Source organism: Echeneis naucrates, chromosome 12 (assembly GCF_900963305.1).
Source record: "Echeneis naucrates chromosome 12, fEcheNa1.1, whole genome shotgun sequence".
NCBI classification, from domain to species: Eukaryota; Metazoa; Chordata; class Actinopteri; order Carangiformes; family Echeneidae; genus Echeneis; species Echeneis naucrates.
Genome location: NC_042522.1, coordinates 14,376,028 through 14,394,752, shown reverse-complemented (window position 1 = coordinate 14,394,752; position 18,725 = coordinate 14,376,028). Strand labels below are relative to the sequence as shown.

The following is an 18,725-nucleotide window of genomic DNA, read 5'->3' as shown; positions in this document are numbered from 1 at the left end:
TAACTGCCACTGTGAAGACAGACATATCATCACATTTTAAATTGACATTTCAATAGTGCAAAAAAAAAAATACATTTTCATTCACACATTTGGCAGAATGTGACTGTAATATTCAATGTATCTGTTTCCCAGCACTGAAGTTGTGGACACCTAACAATGAGCTGAAACTCACCAGGTTCTCCATAAAGCTGAAGGAAGCTGCCGTTTCAAATGATAATTCTCTCTGGGCTCACCACTTCCTTTTACAATGTCTCATTGCCTTTTCATACTTTGATTTAAAAGAGGTATTTATTGCATAGCAAACCTTCGTATGGACAGATGCACAAACATCATTCCTCTACTCAACAAAACGTGTCCCTCCTGCTGAAGACCAATCTTCATCTTTTCTTCTACTTAAGCTAACATGCTAACCAGCTAGCACGTCTCGGCACCCTCCCATACATCACAAGCGTATAACTGCATGGAAGATACATTAAAACTTCTCATCACATCAACTGCTGAAGGTTTATCTGGCCTCAATCGCCACCATCCACTCCTACAAAAAATAATTGTTGAGACAACTTAAAAATAATCCTTTAAAATCTCAGTGAAGGAGATTTTTTTTTTTTTTTTTAGAATTCCACATTTCTATGGGACTTGTTGGATTATTTTTACATCCCATAATCCCTCTTGGTTGTGTCTCACCCAATATGACACCTTCAGCAGCATTTACTTCATTTATTACACCCTCTTATTATCCTCTCCTTACACTGCTTTATGGGCCTCAGAGCAGCACAATGGCTCTTACATCCTGCCAGGTACGAGCTGGTACACTGAAGTACACACCCAAATAAACTCACACTACCTTTCTTTAAATCTTTTCATTTCTCCCCTGATATGTCTTTTGTTCGACACCTGATATGAACCCCTCCAGCTCCTGTTTGGCACAGTTAAAGACCTGCCCACTGGTTCCACCCTCCATTGTCCTGGAACCCCCCCCCCCCCCCTCTTTTTTTTTACCTCTGCCCTGTTTAAAAAACTTCACAGTCATCCAAGCATCAGATTGGTCATCCATTATATGACAAGTAATCTCTGTGCTCAAGTCCTTGCTTAAGGTCTTCCCAGACCCAGGTGATCTCTGGCTCCAGACCTTCAGCCCTCCAGCCCCAGACCTGAGGCTGACCTCTGCCTATTTCCAACCGCAACCATACCATCCAGTCCAAGCTCGCAAGCAGGTTTTTGGGCTTGGCCTGTGAGTGTGAGTGTGTGTCACTCCCCTCCCCTAAGCACAGGTGGACTTTTAGGGAACATTGCCAAATACTTTTGGTTTAGAGGGAGGGAGGGGTGTTGGCTGAGGCTGGTGGGTGTAGCAGTTTTGTTTTGTTTCTTAGATAACCGTTTCATGGAACAGTACCTTTTCACTCCCCCAAATCACTGACACACCTTCAGAGCAAATTTGACACTCTATCTCACCCACTCTCACTTTCACACATCTAAACGTACTGAGACAGTGTTGACTTTCTTGATAGGGTCTGAGTGCATGAGAGAGGAACTGTATTCAAAACATCTCTTCCGTAAAGGTCAGTAACAGCTCACTGTCTCTTTCACTTTTTTTTTCTGATTCTTTTCATCGTACTGCTATTTCCATGTCCTAAAAAAGTGATAATGAGAGTTTCATATTTTCTGTGCGTTGTCGCAAAATTTGAAAGCGTGCGAAGAGCTGTCTGCTACCCACTGAGCGCCAGAATCAGACTAAAGGATGGCTGACCTTTTGAAGAATCAGGTTCTTCTGTGTTCCCATTCTAAGCTGCAAATGGCTCCATGTCTCAAACTTTTAGAAACGGAATATACAGTTAAAAAAAAAAAAAAAAAAAAAAAAAAGGGAAGGGGCGGGGGGCATTCATTTTCAGTGCTCTCCAGAAATCTGTTTGTGCTTATCTTTCACTAGTTTTGCGTGCAATGAAAGCCTCCCCCTTCGCATACTGTAACAGTCACACAACTGAGGAGGAAGCAAGTGAAAGCATGACAAAGCTAGAACAGATTGAAATACTAATATCATTTATACTTTTGCTTCTCATCGTTGAGGCGGCTTGCATAACAGCATAATGCATTTTTGTGCATGATTTCTCAGTTTATACTAATTTTTCTTCCCGTCTCTAATTTGACATGGCACTAATAAGATGCATGGGGAAACAGCTGTCGTACAGGAATCTAATCAGTCAGCAGCCACACAATCCGATTTAACATTAAATTAAAAAGTAGATTCAGATTCTCTGTGAAAAAGATGTGGGAGCAGAAATGAGACATTCAGAAATATTCCACTCTTCCTGTCTGTTAACTGTTAGGAGTATTATTAAATACGATCATTCGACAGACCGGCTGATCTACCAGATATAGACAATGTAATGTTCCATCACTATACTTTTGCTCTACAGTAGTGAGAACAACGGTACCTGAACTAATGGCGTTTCATTGGTGTTCATTAAACATGGAGATAAATTTAAGTTGATCTCAGTAACAGGCTGAGATTGGAGAAGCGCTAAAATCTTTAAATAAACATTGTTTTTTTTAGCAAGACACACCCTTTATGTTTCTGTTATCAGATACATGATGGATAATTAAACAAAATAAATTGAACTTCCTATGTAATTTCTTGTAAAAGATCAGCTTTGAGGCAGGATGTACACATATTTGTGCCTGATAAGCTTATCGGCATTTATCAATATTGAAAAAAACAAAATACAAACTGCAGACCCTTCAGAGCTCACTTCCTTCTTCTTTCCTTCTTCACAGCGGGGGTTAAACGGGGATAAAGTCAAGTTGACACCACACCTACTCTCCTCAGGTGAGAGACATAGAGCGCACTGTTTGGCTTTTCCTCTCTCCAGGATTACCTGAATTGAACCTGAGCCACATAGGTCTTTAGTCAAAGACTAGTCAAACAGCTCTTATAACGTTGTGCCTAACAAGCATTGCTTGAGACAGATTTCATTCATGTTTGTCATATCTCATCGATGGCATACTGTATATGATTAAAAAAAGCTCACAGGAAGTGACTTTGTATTTGAATAAAAACATCATGTATCTGAGTGAAACTGGAAATGAATGTAAGGTCATGAAGCCACTACATTACTTAATTCCAAGTAAGAGAGATCTGAATCTGTCAAGTGAATGAGGGTGTAGCTTCGTAATTGCAAAAAAATTATGGTGTATACATTATGAGACTGACTGAGTGAATGAGTCCACACGCCTTCTTTCCAACTGACAGTGTGTGGGCATGTCCACATAACAGTGTTTACACCGATACACAATCCGACTTTAACCTGTCACCTGATCACAGCTGGCTAAAATCAGTCCGCTCTCACAGAAACTGATCTGTGAGGCAAAATGTCACCTGATCAGTCAGCCGTGTGCCATCAAAACAAATTTTTGTGTTGGTTGAGGGTAACGCGCACATGTTTTTGTGTCTACACTTGCCGAAAAGCTGCTTGTGTGTGCATGTGCGTTTGTCCAACCTCCTCCGTAGGCTCGAGGTCCAGGTTTTGTTGTGTGGAGTTGGGCTGGGTGAGTAAGCCGCCCCTCACAGATGAATAGAGGATGGGAGGAGGCTTGAAGAGGCTGCCGTGGGTGGGAGGCCCGAGCCCTGCCAAAAAAGCTGCCTCTGTGGGATTTGTGTACTTTTGCGTTCCTCACGAACAGAGCACCTGGCTCAAACGACAAAGCAGCCATGGAGGCAGGCAATCGCACTAACCAGAGGTCGGCTCGATCGCACCCTCTCCGCTTTTCAAGCAATATACAAACTTTCTTTCTACAATTTCTCCATTCCTTCCATTCTCCTCTTCTTAATTCCTCGACATAAACAAGCCATCACGTTTCTTTCTACTTTGTTTTGAATAAAGTTGCATGACTATGTAAACATAGTCACCTTATCAGGTGATAAATCTTGGCACCTTGACACAATAAAGAGAAAGTACAGCATGTCTTATGTAATATTAGACATTTGTTTACATTATTTTTGATTTGCAGGACGTCCCCTTGCAGTCCTTATATAAGCGTGCATTTTATTTAGCCTTAGTTAAATAACATCAGCCACTTAGGCACAATTACTATCCACTCTCTACATGACTTTCACCAGTTATTTTACCTTTTGTGAAGAGCCTACAGCACTGGAGTGTGTGTGTGTGTGCGTGTGTGTCCATTGCAGTGGTTTCTGTATTCTCATTCTCAGAAGAGTCAAAGTTATCAGAGAAATATTTTCTGTCATGCATTTCGTCATTAAAATGTCAGTGGAAGCCACAGTTGCACAATGAACCATTTTACACAAAAATTGTGGGTGTTTCCTGGATGTTACCTAGATAATAGAGAATAGGCCCCTGTAACCATGGGCAACCCATCTAGCCAGGGTACGGTGACAAGTGCAAAGAGACATGAATCTCAGCTTGACAGTCAGGGAGAATTATCACCTGGTAAATTAGAAAATAAAAACTCGACTTTATAGAACAGAGCTGGTGGACGACAGATGTCATTCAGCATCAGGGAGTCGAATGTTATTCAGCATTGGGGAGTTAGACAGATAAAAAGAAGAAAGGGAAAAAAAAAAGAGAGCACGATTTCATAATGTCTAAAAGAAAGATCTGGGTTGAATAAGTGGGTCCACCCACCTATGTGTGAGAGGCAGCGAGAGAGAAAACAGGGCTGGATGGCAGTTTTGGAGACATGAGTGTGTGGGTTAGGCTAGCTGGCCTGCTTACACTATCTAATCACTGGGAAAGAAAGGAGAGCAGCATGCCTTGATCCACCCACCCACCCCAGACAAACAGCAGTTAGCCTGCTCAGTACTATACGTGGTCGCCTGCAGCCCTGGGCCGTACATGGGGGAGCTGAGATAAAATGTGACAGAGTCTGCAGGTAACAGAAATTCAGCGCAATTATGTCTCGCTCTGTGCTGGGGTGGGGGGGTGGGGGGGGTGTGTCAATCTGGAAACTGCTATGGGTCACGACTGCATGTGCGAGAGTGTGAGAGACGCTCTGTGTGTGTCACCGGTGAACACATTGGACATAATCCAGCAGGTTTTCAGGTAGAAACAAAACTAATGGGAGCTCAGTGATGAATTTTCAACCAAATTAGCCTAATTTGTTCTAACCTCAGGCTAATCTTTAAAAATAAGTAATGGATTAAATCATGAAACTGGCATGTAAAAAGGTCAGGTAACAAACAACGTCTCGCGGTGTATGGAGAAATTTTCAGTTTTTGCTTATATGGAGCTTTATTAGCATTAATCATACTCCTGCTGTGTTGATTTCACTGCTTCGGATACAGATTACATACCTGTGCGATACCTGAGTAGGTGGGATGAGACTGTTCAAAAATAACTGACCCACACATCACAGTGGGGTATTTGCGAGCATGCATGGGGTTGAATGTGCACCTCGTGCACATGTTTGTGTGCATGTGTGTGTGTGTGTGTGTGTGTGTGTCTCATGACAGGCATCTGTCTCCCCTGCCCTGCAGCCTGACTGGTTTTAATTAGGAGGTGCCAGAGTGCCCGAGGGCTCTCCTGCTGACACACACACATGCACACACACAAACATACACACACATGCACTACCTGAGGGCAGACAGAGGCTGTCCCACCAAGGCTGGCCTCCTTCTCGTTATCACCATACGGACTTGTCCTCATTCACCCCACGACCCTCCATACATGCCCACACACAAATATTCACATCAAGTCATTGAAATGAACACAGCGCAGTACTGGAATGCATTCAGATGTAGAAATATGGTGGTCGAGGTCAGGATGTTGACTTCATGCGCATTTTGGTGCAGTTTGAAGTTCGGAATAAATTTCCATATTCTAGCAAGGACACAAAAGTAAAAGTGGATGAAATAGTGTCAGACATGTAGAATAACCATATTTATCTACAACCAACAACAATAAGACCCCTGAGTTATCTCCACACACAGCAGTGAGTTCATACAACGATTAATTGGCCACCCGTAAAAGAGTTTTGAACATAGAGGATGCATTCTTTTCTCCCTTCTTGCAAAGCTTCCAATACCAATCACGATGTTTGAATGGAAAGCAGGAGAAAGTTAAAGCACAAACAGACAGTTCAGTCGTAAGTAAACGCCCTCACCTCACTCACCCGAATGGCATGCTCCAAGGTGAGTTCTAATGACCTCAGTACAATGACAGATGGGTGTGTGCTTCTCTGCAAGCCTTTGCCTGGGACTGAGAGAGGCAGCATGTACAGTGGTGCTTCCCTTTTGTGTTTGAGCAGTGTTGTATCTGTTTCTCTTTCAATAATCTGTTTCTGTCCTTGGACTTCAGGAGGCAGGGGATGTAGAAATGGGAGGCTGTTGCAATGCTCTATCTCTGCACTACGGGGAGATAGCTGCCTCCCTTTCCTGCTCATCTCCCACACCAGGCCACAGCTGGCCTCCAAGACACAAGTTGGGCTGAATGAATTTGTCTGTCTCGATAGCTCTTAATCTGCAGAGTGCCTATAAAGTACTCTCCTAAATTCATTTGACATATACGCACTGAAATTTTAGCTGGGCATAGCCAAAGCTTTCAGAGGTGGCAGCAAACAGGGATTTACAACCTCATATGAAATTTTTATTTAGCATGAAAAAATCCCTGAGAAATATTTAAGTGGCCAATCTAACCATTCAGGGAAGGCCCTTCCAACTGGGACACTTGCTGATAAAACTGATGTTTCCAATTTCCTTTAGAGGGCAGTATCTGTTATTCCAATATTTCAACAATTATCACATAAACTTCCTCTTTCTTCCTTTCTTTCCACCACACTTTCATGCCTGGCCACTTGGAACAAAATGAATGCTTGGCTTCTTCCATGACTGGACACCAATAAACAGTAACGGTATAAACTTATTGTTTTCAACAGGGCTGTGTGTGGACTGATTGAGCCTGTGAGTGGCATACACATGGTGCAGTATGCAGCACAGTTTGCAGCCACAGTTGTATATTCTGATTGAGAGCTTTCTGTCGAGCTCAGTTGAGACAAGGTATATTTCTCTTCAAAGCCTGCTTACAGTGTTTATAATATAAGCCAAGCTGATTACAGCATCAAGGTCTACATGATATCAACTGTAGGTAATGATACATCAAACACCCACCCCACCCCACAAAGTGCCAATCTGGTGCCCTGATACGTTTCTCTTGCTGGGTGCAGCAGGTGGCAGTAAACAAGTACAGTGAGGCGAAAGGCAGGCAGACAGACAGGCAGACAAAACAGATGACTCTTACTCAGGCTCTTGAATCCTCAAGTCTTGTAAGTATGACTCTTTGCCTGAGCAGCAAGACTCACCGGTTCTTGGTGTAGCCTAACACTCGAGGACAGGCAGAAGAAAATAATCAATATTTAGCCTGATGATCTACAGAGAAGTCAAGGACTGAAGCGCCGGGATAAACTTTAGACTACACTGTTTTCTTTTTATTGCAATACACAAAACTGTTCTAAGCACATCAATTAGGCTGAGAAACTTTGGAAATGACACCACTAGATGAAGCGGTCTAATTTCCAGTGTTGGTCTGCGGCCATTAGGCCACTGGTTTGTATCAGTCATGGCCTGACATGACTGTCTGCAGTGCAACAGCCAGCAGCTTCGCAGCAGTCCTCACAGGTACCATTCACAGTGTGATGGCAGTGACATGTTTAGAATAGATGATCTTACAGGATGGCAAGTGTTGTTTTTCTGGACCTCTGGATAGCCTGCTAGCAGTTAGTGGCTAACCCTGTTTATATATACTAGATGCCAATGTGAGCTGGCTGAAGCTCTCACCCTGTACAAAACAGTGTAAACCACCAGGGCATGGGCTGTGGTTAGCTTTGGTCCATGTTTTCCCCAGGGGGAAGTGGGCATAGCAGTCTGATGTACACTCTGATGTCTACTTGTTTGCAGAGGTTAACTCAACATAATTTGACTGTTTTCACAGTTTGATTATGGGTATGATTTATGGATGGTGAGGAATTTTTAGTCAATTTGAAGGTGCAGAAAACACTAAGACAACAATGTCTCATTGCATATTCCACCTTTATGAATGAAAACTTGCTAAGATTGTTTTATTATCTGCACAACAATGTTTTTTTTCCCCTCTGGAAAACGTGTCTGTGTGAAATTTAAAAAGGTTTTCTTGACAAACCATATCCCTCAGGTATTGATGTTTTCCTGAAAAAACTTAATTGAATAAAACAATGTAGAACAAAAGGCGTGGCTTTATGACATCGTACAGGAAAAGCCCAGATCCCGTGAATATGCTATGTCATCGTAAAATGTTTGGTCTGTCAGTGAAAGCAAAGGAAACACTCTTCCTCTTGTTCTTCTTTCTTTTCTCTTTCTCACAGTGTCATAGACACAAAGACACGCACGCAAACACACTCTGATACAAGATGCTGCTTCGTCAGCCGTTCTCTGTGCCATTTATGATATTGTCAGTCCTGAAAATTTGCAACATGTCACTTCACTCTCCTTTTCTTGACTCTGTATTTCTCCTAAAAATGTCCTGCTAAAACAGAGTTTCTGCACCTTTACATTTTAACATCTTATTGTTTTTATTCTTCACTTTTATGCATAAACTTCCTCCTCCTCGCCAAAGACTGAGGCGGTGGTGTACCCACCAACTGTTACCTTGCTTCAGCGCTTTCTGACTCAAAACAGCCCTCTGCTCACTTCAGCTTGGTTTCTGAAACCTTGGTTAAAGAAACGTTGGTTATAAAATAAGCCTGTACATAATCACTTGTGGTATTCTTTGTCTGTGGTTTAATCTAGTCTCTGAAAGGGTCTGTTTTTTTGTAGAATTTATTCTTAAATAAGACCTTTGACTGTAGCTGCCTCTTTCACTGGCTTGTGATGAAGCAATTACAGCGGCTGCATGTTCCCACTGCACCTTCTGTCACCTGTAAGGTCTAAAGGGTTTGCTAAATGATATTTATTATAAAACCGGCTTTGGGTGCAATGGTATGTGGGAGAAATGAATATAGCACAATTCAAAGCAGGTGTAAAACTGAAACTAACAGGCAGTTGTAATTCTTTCTCTCAACATCTCCTCATCTCAGCTTGAGACTAACCAACAGAGGTGCACAAAATAGTTTCCCAACTTTTCTCTTTTTTTCTTTCCTTTTTTTACCCTCCCTCGGTCTCCCCAAACAACCCCTTCGAGTTTCTTTGCCCCGGTCCCTTTATAACAAAATCCACTCTAACACAACTAAAAATTCATTTTGTCTGACCTAAATCAGAGGGTGTCTGCGCCATGGGCTTATTACACAGTGCGCTTAAACTTGTGTTGTGGAGGAGGATGGGGTATTATTATCTTCCAGCTACCCACCCTGCTATAAAAACTAGTGGTGCGACATCTCCACAGCGCAGTGCTGCTGCCCTCCCTCCCTTCCTCTCACTCTCTCGCTCGTCCTACATGAGCCACACACAACAGTGAGCCTGACTCTAAACTCCACACTAGCCACGCTGCTTCAGAGACAGACCCAAGAATCACACTTTGCTCGCCTCTGTTGCGCTGCTTTTGCTTCTTTCCATTGGATATTCCTCCCCTGGGTGTTTCTTTTTTTTTTTCTTCTTCTTCTTTTTAATTTTTGTGAATGGGAAACCGTGGCCGGTGTGAGGAGCTTCTGAATGGACAGACTGCCTGGCTGACTGATTGACAGGCTGACAAAAAAAAAAAAAGAGAGAGGCAGTTCTGTTTCACATAAAGAGGGCAATGCTGAGAGGTCAAGCGAGGAGCCACAGAGCATCTTAGTAGTCTGGAAATACAAAGACACGTGAGGGGAATTGAGAAACTGCAGGTACGGTAGGTGAAAGGCTGCTGAGCTGTGGAATGCTGGTGAACGTATCAAGACATGTGTGAATTGATGTGAGTGCCAGACTTTTGCAGCGTGCACTTGGGTGTGTGTCTGTGCATATATGTCTGTAATAATTTGTCACATTGTTGTAGAATCTGTGTGTGTTTAAGAACAAGCTTCCACTTATGTGTTACGGCACGGCATGCGCACGTGCATCACTTAGTTTATATGAGTGTTGCAGCCTTCTGCTCTGGATCATAAAGGCCTGACAAGGTGCAAACAGTTCAATAAAGTCCCTTGATGACTTGTGTAATTGTTTAGGCTGTAGTGTAAATATTGTGCTATAAAAGTCTGGAAATAGCATGAGTGTTTATAGCATCACAACATATCTTTGAAACGTTTTAGCAGACTTAAGTATGTGTTTTGTCTCCAGCAGTAATTATACCGTTCTCTTTTGGATATTCCATATCTATATGACATTCTCCATAAATCCAAAATAAGTAGTCAGGTTATTCATAAAGTTAAAGGAGGTGTTTGGGAGTGCGGCCAAAATAAAAAACATGTTATGGATTTCAGGCTAAGCTCCAAATTATTGTTTACAGCCAGTCAGCTCATAGACATCTTACCTCACATAGTTACAAAATGCATTGGCCAGTAAAACCATTAGAAGTGTTGACCAGCTGTTGTTTTTCATTCAGGTGTTAATATTTGTTTGTGCGCACTCGACGTTTAAGAGCAGAAAAATAAGATTGTCCAAAAACACAGAACTGTGTGTATCAATGAGTATGTGAAAAATTAAAATAATAAAAGCAGGCCTTGATATAAAACATTGTTGTTGTAGGTGTATTATGTTAAGCCACTTTAAGAGAGTTCATGTGGTTGCACACCTACTTAACAGGCTCACAAACTGTGACAGGAAATTTAATGTAGATCAATGTCACACCAAGGACATGTTTGCTTAATCGCCTATTCTTACTGTGATTATGTCTCATTAGCTCCACTCAGTCTTTATCCTACACCTGCAGCGGCGTAATAAAGGCTTTTCACTTTTATTCTTGAGCCTTTTTTTTTTTTTTATACATTACGGTAATATTTATATGAACCGGACAACCTTCTCAAAAAATACAAATAAAGGACATTATACATTTACCCAAGGCTAATGTAATAATATGCCACTTTAATACTTTTTATTATCCTTCAACCTTGCTTGTGCTATTGAATACAACCCTCTATTGTTCAGTGCAATATTCAGGCCAAACAAAGATGTAGAAAAACATTAAGTGAATTTGCAGAATAACTATTCTGTCCTTCATTTCACAGTCAGTCGTCTAAAAGTGAGTCTCTTCATTGAACTAATATTCCTGAAAACTAGAAGATTTGTTTACTTTGGGGGTAATAGAGATAATGGTGAGTAGCTGTGGGCCACCCTGAAGGCTCCAGAGATGGCACTCAGTGCAAAGAGGATCTTTAAGGAGCTGACAGAATTAAATTAGCCTCCAGTTTTCTTAAAATGATAACAAGTGTTTATCTCAAATAATTAAATTTTATCATACCACTAATAAATACAAATGAAGCATCATTAAAGGTTTGGTCTAACTGTGTTGTTAAAGTAAACAAATAAAGGATAATCAAATACATTAGTGGTGTTATTGGGAGAATTGTTGAAACATTTAAACAAAAATTATAGTTTTTTGGAATCCGGTTGAAAACAAAAGCTAATTTTTAACAAAAATTATAATTTTTTTTTTTAATAAGAGTATCCTCAAAATGAATGTGTATAGCAGCACACAGCTTCCTTCATCCCCATTTGTTTTGTAACAGTGTAAATGTGTGCATCAAATTCTCAAACTGGGTGGATTTCACATAAATTAGCTACAAGTCATCCAAACCCAAACTTGGGCAGTTAAACGGTCAACTTTTGCCCTGATATTTCCTCATTAACGTAATCATGAGCAGACATCCCATGTTGTGTTTCTGCCATTTCATACCGGTCACCCGCTGCAAATGACAGCAATTAGGATCAAATTCACAACCTCCACCTATGTGGTCTTATAGGCTCCGCAAAACATCGGCCGAGAAAAAGTCTCCTCACAGAACAGGTGCGCTGGTGTATAACTGGAGATAATGCACTTCCTTACACAGGTCAAATTAATGTCTTCTCCTAATAAGGGGGTTATTTTTGCTTGTCATTATTATAAATTGTTGGTCATGCTATTGTCCATGTGTGACAGTTGTTTAACAGGTGTTTGCTATGGGCAGTTGGTGACAGGGGTAAACTTTTGCTGCCAGTGATTTAGCATGTGGGTCAGGTGGATGCAATGGCCTGACAGGGATAAACTAGGCTTTGGGGGTTTGGGTGTAGCTTATAGGCCAAATGAGTGTCTGCCCGTGACAAGGGTTGAGATGGACATTAGCTGCTGATTTGTGGCCTGAGCGGTCAGGGCTGGGGACAAGTTTGTCGCTTCACTTTGGGCATAATGATGATGCAGCTCCAACAGGGACAGTGAGAGGAGGAGGAAGAGGGGAATTAATAGGAGGAGGTGAAGGTGGTGGCGGTGGCGCCCAGTGGTCAGAGCCCGGGAATCAGATGAAGTTTTCGGGAAAAAGACAACTCTGAATGAATGTGACACATAATTTGGGGTGGGAGTGCTGATTTGAAAGTGTTCGTGACTAAGTGAGGCATGAGATGAGACGTGGCTGGGACAGGAAGGCAGAAGGAGAGACGGGCAGAAAGGCAAGACCGTCCATTATAGGTCAAGTTAATAATTAAGTTGATTCCAAGCTGTGGTCACACGTGGGACTGAGATTCCTGTGAAGTGAATTAATTCAGTGATGACTGTGTGATGAACACAAAGCGGTGCAACAACTCATAATTGTATCAAAACAAGATTGTTGCTATATATTTAAAAATTGTCTCACTTCATAATGGCAGGTTGATTTAGGCTGACAACCATTTACTACGTCAGCTTTATTTCTAAAGGAAAAAAAGTTTGATTGTCCTTCCATGACTCCACTAGAAGAGTCAGATGGATGTGGGGCCAAATGACTTAAACAGTGATTATCAGAGTCCTTTCACAAGACGTCTCCACCCTGGCTGGCCTGATGGGTGGGTGGGGGTGAGCGTCTGTGGAAAGGGTTAAGGCTGTTTGGCTGATGAAATGTCGCTCCAGGACCTTGTGGTGGGAAAGCTGTGCCCTCCTCCCCTCCCTGTCTATGTGGCACATCCTCCTTAGATCCTCTCCACATTGTAATTAGGGGCCGGCCGCTAAGAGCTAGCACTAGCTAGTGGCAGGCAAACAGTGGGAACAGAGGGGAGTGGTGCTCGCTGGGACACCAGGCGAACAAACAGCAACAGCAGCACGTGTCCCTTAGTTCCAGGAGTGGGTGGGATGAGAGCAAACGAATGACAGTGAGTTCGCCAAGCCCTCCCAGTCAGACTGTCTTTCTCTCCCTCTTATCCACTCAGTGTTGTTCCAAGTTCTGCTCTATTGTTTGCCTTGGCAGGCTGTTACAGGGAGGGGCCCCTCCGCTGCTGTTTGTGCAACCTGTTTGGGAACTTTTAGGGCCATCTGATCTCTCCTTCACTGTTTCATCGGCGATTCTCTCACCTTTTACCCAGGATAATGCTTTCATTAACATTATAAGTGGTGTGAAGCATAATAGAAAAAGGATATTGTTTAATTCTGCAACATTAATCTGTGGAGGACGTGGCAGAATCGGTGCACAAAGTTTGAATGTGTTACCTGAGATTTTTGTAATGGACTTGCACTCCACTGTGGGATTTATATTTATTTTACTTTAGATAGAATGTTCTTTCATTTCCTTATTTATTATTTATCATTTGTAAATATGCAGTGCCAAGCAGGCCACTGTAACTTTCTGTTGGTCTTTAGTGCCCTTTTCCGCTGGATAAAGGATCATGGGCCTATATCCTATACCACCACCCCCTCTGTAGACATTTTAATTATGTCCACACTATCAATGGCATGAACATAGCAACAGTTACCTAGCAACAAGATCGACAAGAATAAACTACATGTAAGATTGGTATCCAAGTTGTATGCCTGCAGGTGAACTAAAGGAATATCTGAAATAATTTTATTATATTTTTTTTCTCCTGTGGTGTGATCTACTGCAGCACAAGAAACAGGAATCAAGAAAGGGTGTGTGTGTGTGTGTGTGTGTGTGTGTGGCTTCAGCCCTGGCCCATTTAGAGCCAGTCAACAATGCAGCTGTGGTGAGTGGAGCTGCTTCAAAGTATTTATCTACACATGCCTCCAGTGACCACCAAGTGTGGACAGCTAAGTTTAAGCTCTATTCATAGATGCGAATGAATGAGCACTCTGCCAGAGGAAGTTTTATCACTGTAAGTGTAAACAACAGCAGAGTGAATCAACAGGTAGGAACTAAAGCAGCTGTGGGATGAAGGTTTTCGCGTGTGCACTGAAACGCTACGTGCTGTCACTGCACTGACACAAATGAGCAAAGTGGCTGCAAACTAAGCATTTTGACAGGATACAGAATCTAGAGTACAATCTGACCTCCTTTGTTGTTTTCATCATTTCTCACCACATCCAAAATCATAAGCAGTATTGTTGAACCGACAGCATCAGCGTGCTCTGCGTTCATATCTGTAGGAGACAGAACAGGGTGGTGGCTGAGGCTGGACATTAGCAACATTATGGCAGACTCTCTCACGCATCTATCATCACAAATTCACTATGTGTCAAGCAGAAAAAAGTTCTAAAGTTGTAATTTAAAAATAAATTTAAAAAAAAGTCAGACAATCTTATCAAGATGATGGGTTTCCCTAACTCGCACAGTAGCAGCACGTTCCTACAAGAAATCATGATAACACATTCAAGAATAAATATTACCCAATGTGATGTTTGCTCGAAATGAGACATGCTGTATTTACCACTTGTTGTTTGCTGCACAGATGGCACACAAACAAGCATGCCTACAGTATATTTCAATAAAGCTAGACTGTCACTCACTGTGTTAACAATATCAGCTTCAGTTAAGAGCCTCCCCACTATTCAAACATCACCGCTTTTAGAAAATCCTTCATCTGATGAATGGATGCTGATTGTTATCGGTGACAGTCCATTTCAAGCTGCAGTGCAGGTGTGAGCTGAGCTGTGGGCTCTCTTTAAATCAGTATCACAGGTCCGGCTTTATTATTTGGCTTAACATGCCAGCACGACTAACTCAAATCAATCACACTTAAACGTCCCCAGAGTTGCATTTCTCACAATTCATTTAATCTGTCTCTTTGAAAGATGAGTCCCTGGTGATCTTTTAAAAAAATCCCACATCATTTAACAATAGTTCCTTCCACAGGCAATGAAAATATGATATCCTCAGCTCATTGTCTCTTAATTTATTGATACAGGAAGTCTAACTGTGCTAAAGAGCTCTTCAATAAGACAGACCACAGGAGTTATTACAAATAAACCAAAAATTCAAAAGTTTTATTATATTATCCATGTTAATTAGCCGAGACACTAATCTTTTTTTGGAATTGGGAAATGCACCTCAGGATGTTTGTTTAAAATGATCTTTCTTTGTGCGCCAAAATCAAAATGTTTTGTTCCTGACAGACCGTTAGTCTGAAAATATCTCCCAAATGTTGAACAACCTTTCAAGTTCTTGAAACATTAGTAGAATTTCTCTTTCACAAAACCTGATGCGCTATAATTCAGAGACAATACACGAGCGGGAAAAACTGAGGTGGAACTTTAAAATTTAAATAAAGTTATTTGAAGATTAATGGCATTTTTGAGAGCAAGACATGAGCCCCACAATTTTTTTTTTAGTTTGAATTTTCAAGTGTCCTTCAACTCAACTAAACCATTCAATGTTACTGCCTCCTATCTAGATAACCAAGGGAGACGGAGAGAGAGGAGAATGGTTCATCACAGAGAAGAGGACCTGATTGGGATCCCCTTCCCGAATCACAGCAGCGATGTCCTCTGCAGCCTCAATGAGCAGCGACGTGATGGGCTGCTCTGTGATGTCATCCTCATCGTCCGCGACCAGGAGTACCGAACCCACCGGTCTGTTCTAGCGGCCTGCAGCCAGTACTTCAAGAAACTCTTCACAGTGGCGACCACTGACGGCAGAGATCACCATCCCACAGCTGCTGTGTATGAAATTGACTTTGTGGCTCCAGAGTGTCTCAGGGCCATCTTGGAGTTCGCCTACACTTCGACTCTGACGGTGACAGCGTCCAATGTCAAGGAAATTCTGAAAGCAGCTCAGATGCTAGAGATACCCTGCATCATCAATGTTTGCCTGGAGATCATGGACAGCGGGGGCGGAGGAGGTGGAGGACGACGAGAGGAGGTGGGAGAAGATGACGATGACGAAGAGGAGGAAGATGAGGAGGAGGAGGAGGAGGACGAAGAGGATTATGCAGGTTCAAGGAAGGATGAGCAAGAAGAGGAGGAGGACAACGTCAGTGAGAGGTCGCTGCAGTCGTCGGAGAGCAGGGGGGAGCAGACGCCCCCAGGGACGGAGAATTTGCTGCCTCCAAGCACGTCCACGCACCATCAACAGTTTGACCTGCACAGAGAGTCGACCCAGTCGCAGTCTCTGGATAACATGAGAGGCAAGCAGGTAAGTTCACAGCACATTTTCCAACTAATCTCTTCGAGGCAAAACCAGTTTGTAAATGACTGTTCCTAAGTTGGAAAGGCTGATGGTGCCGTGTGTGTGTTGCAGGAGAGTATGGAGAGTCGAGCTCTGAAGGATTTCTCTATCGAGTCCCTCCTCCAGGAAGGGCTGTATCCCCGTATTTCAACACTGGACCGGAGGGCCAACTTCTCTCCTCTCCTCCCAGGCTTCTACCCCTCGATGTGGGCTGCTGAGTTCCCGGCCTTTACCCAGCAGCTCCTGGACCCCGGCCACATTCAGCATCCCCATGCAGGAGCTCCACTGCAAACCAGGCTTCCCCACACCTTCTCCACCTCTGCCCCACTTGAGACCTCCAGACCTCTTGATCTAGCTGTGAAAAGAGAGATAATAAAGGAGGAGATGAAAGAGGAAGTCCCACCCAGTCTGCTTCATGGTGACTTCCTGAAGGAGTTTGTCAGCTCGGGCCTAGGGAGCACGATGAGCACCGGGTCTGTGCCCTCAGAGGGCCACAGTCTGGGCCAGATCAAGGATGAGGCCGACTTCCGGTCCTACCTGAGCTTCCTGAGCTCTGCATCCCACCTGGGGGCACTGTTCCCTCCCTGGCAGCTGGAGGAAGAGAGGAAAATGAAGCCCAAAGCATCACAGCAGTGTCCCATCTGTAACAAGGTCATCCAAGGAGCTGGGAAACTGCCTCGACACATGAGGACGCACACAGGAGAGAAACCATACATGTGCACTATCTGTGAAGTGCGATTCACCAGGTATGTGAAGCCACATGCGTAATCAGTACTTTAAGAACATAATATTAACAAACCACATTAAGATCTTAATGTTCCTACATGTTTTGACAACAGAGCTTATACGAAACAACACAGTTGACAAAAAAGTACCCCAGGCTTTCGGCTGAGGTTAATTTGTTTTCACCTCATTTGAGTATCAAAGAGCAGAAAGTGGAAAGCCCCCTACACTTGTTTCTTTGCATTAATGAAATCTCACTCACCTACATCCTTTTTCTTTGGCATAGTTTCCACCTTAATATCCAAAAGCCGTCAGAGAAGAAATTATTGATGATCATATCAGATTTAAATGCATATCTAAATATTGTGTTTTAAAGCGAGGCACATGTCGGAGATGAGGTCTGAAAGCACAAAGATGTAATTCAATGATGTCAATCTTTGAATGCGCAAGTTTGTTCGTTTTGGTTTGGGTTTTTTTTTAAGATGTGGTTTTGATCTTTTCTCAGACAAGACAAACTTAAGATCCACATGAGGAAGCACACAGGCGAGCGCCCCTACATCTGCCTTCACTGCAACTCCAAGTTTGTCCACAACTATGATTTGAAGAACCACCTGCGAATCCACACAGGCGTACGTCCTTATCAGTGCGAGCACTGCTACAAAAGTTTCACACGATCTGACCACCTACATCGACACATCAAGAGGCAGAGCTGTCGAATTTCCCGTCCCAGGCGAGGACGAAAGCCAGCTGCCTGGCGGGCCGCACCTACCGGCAACTTCCTGTGCCCCCCCAACGCTGCCACCAACAGGTTTGAGGAGAACCGGTTAAGCCCTGCGTACCAGGGAGTCAAGAGTCACGGACTTGGGGAGCTGCTCGCCCTTGGCAATAGAGGCCTGGGATTTAAGAGTGTGGATGCTGCGAGCCGGGAGAGCAGGGAGGAAAGGCGAGCAGAGGGGAAGCAACGCACAGAGGAGGAGAAGGCAGGAGAGGGGCGGCAGAGGGGAGTGTTTGCCTTTGCTCTGGCTGGAGAAGAAGTGCTTACCCGCTCTCCCTTTTATGCGGCAACCTCTGACCCCTGGACCATGAGACTGGAGCGTGCTCCACCTATTTCTGAGCCGGCCAAATGAACTTCGGTCTGTAAAGGAAGACAAAAGACAAGAAAGAAAATCTTTAATCTCTGTCTGTTCTGGTCCAGGAAGCTAAAGCACCTTTCTAAAAAAAAAAAGAAAAAGTAAAAAATGAAAGAAAGCATGAAATCAGTGAATCCTGCTGATGTGGCAGTGGTAACAAAAACTTTTTTTTATTATTTGGACAGTTAATAATTTCAAAATTCTCATGTTGAATAGTTGTTTTAGCCCTGTAAATGTTTTCAAATGCTTTCATAGCATTTGAAAAGGGGCAAAAAGTTTGACACTGCTAATGAGGAAAACATCAGGACACCATTATAAATGCAAGATAAGATGAGGCTTTCTACTGAAAATTATTCTTATGCAACAACATTCAACTGACCACTCAGAACAGGATTTATAGTAAGTGACAAACAAAATCAA

General features: G+C 42.9%; 1 protein-coding gene across 4 annotated transcripts; it reads left to right on the top strand.

Annotated features, from left to right (window-relative positions):
- Positions 1–1,447: 1,447 nt before the first annotated feature.
- On the top strand, positions 1,448–18,474 carry zbtb7c (zinc finger and BTB domain containing 7C). 4 transcript variants are annotated; one of them, XM_029516520.1, is made up of 5 exons: positions 1,482–1,559; positions 2,773–2,824; positions 15,680–16,419; positions 16,525–17,198; positions 17,681–18,474. In XM_029516520.1, the coding sequence occupies exons 3-5, from the start codon at positions 15,709–15,711 to the stop codon at positions 18,300–18,302; spliced, it is 2,007 nt and encodes a 668-aa protein (XP_029372380.1). In that variant the 5' UTR covers positions 1,482–1,559; positions 2,773–2,824; positions 15,680–15,708; the 3' UTR covers positions 18,303–18,474. The 4 variants fall into 4 exon arrangements, with proteins under 4 accessions (XP_029372377.1, XP_029372380.1, XP_029372378.1 ...); XM_029516517.1 differs by lacking the exon at positions 2,773–2,824 and having other exon boundaries at positions 1,448–1,559; XM_029516518.1 differs by lacking the exons at positions 1,482–1,559; positions 2,773–2,824 and adding an exon at positions 9,455–9,801.
- The last annotated feature ends 251 nt before the right edge of the window (positions 18,475–18,725 follow it).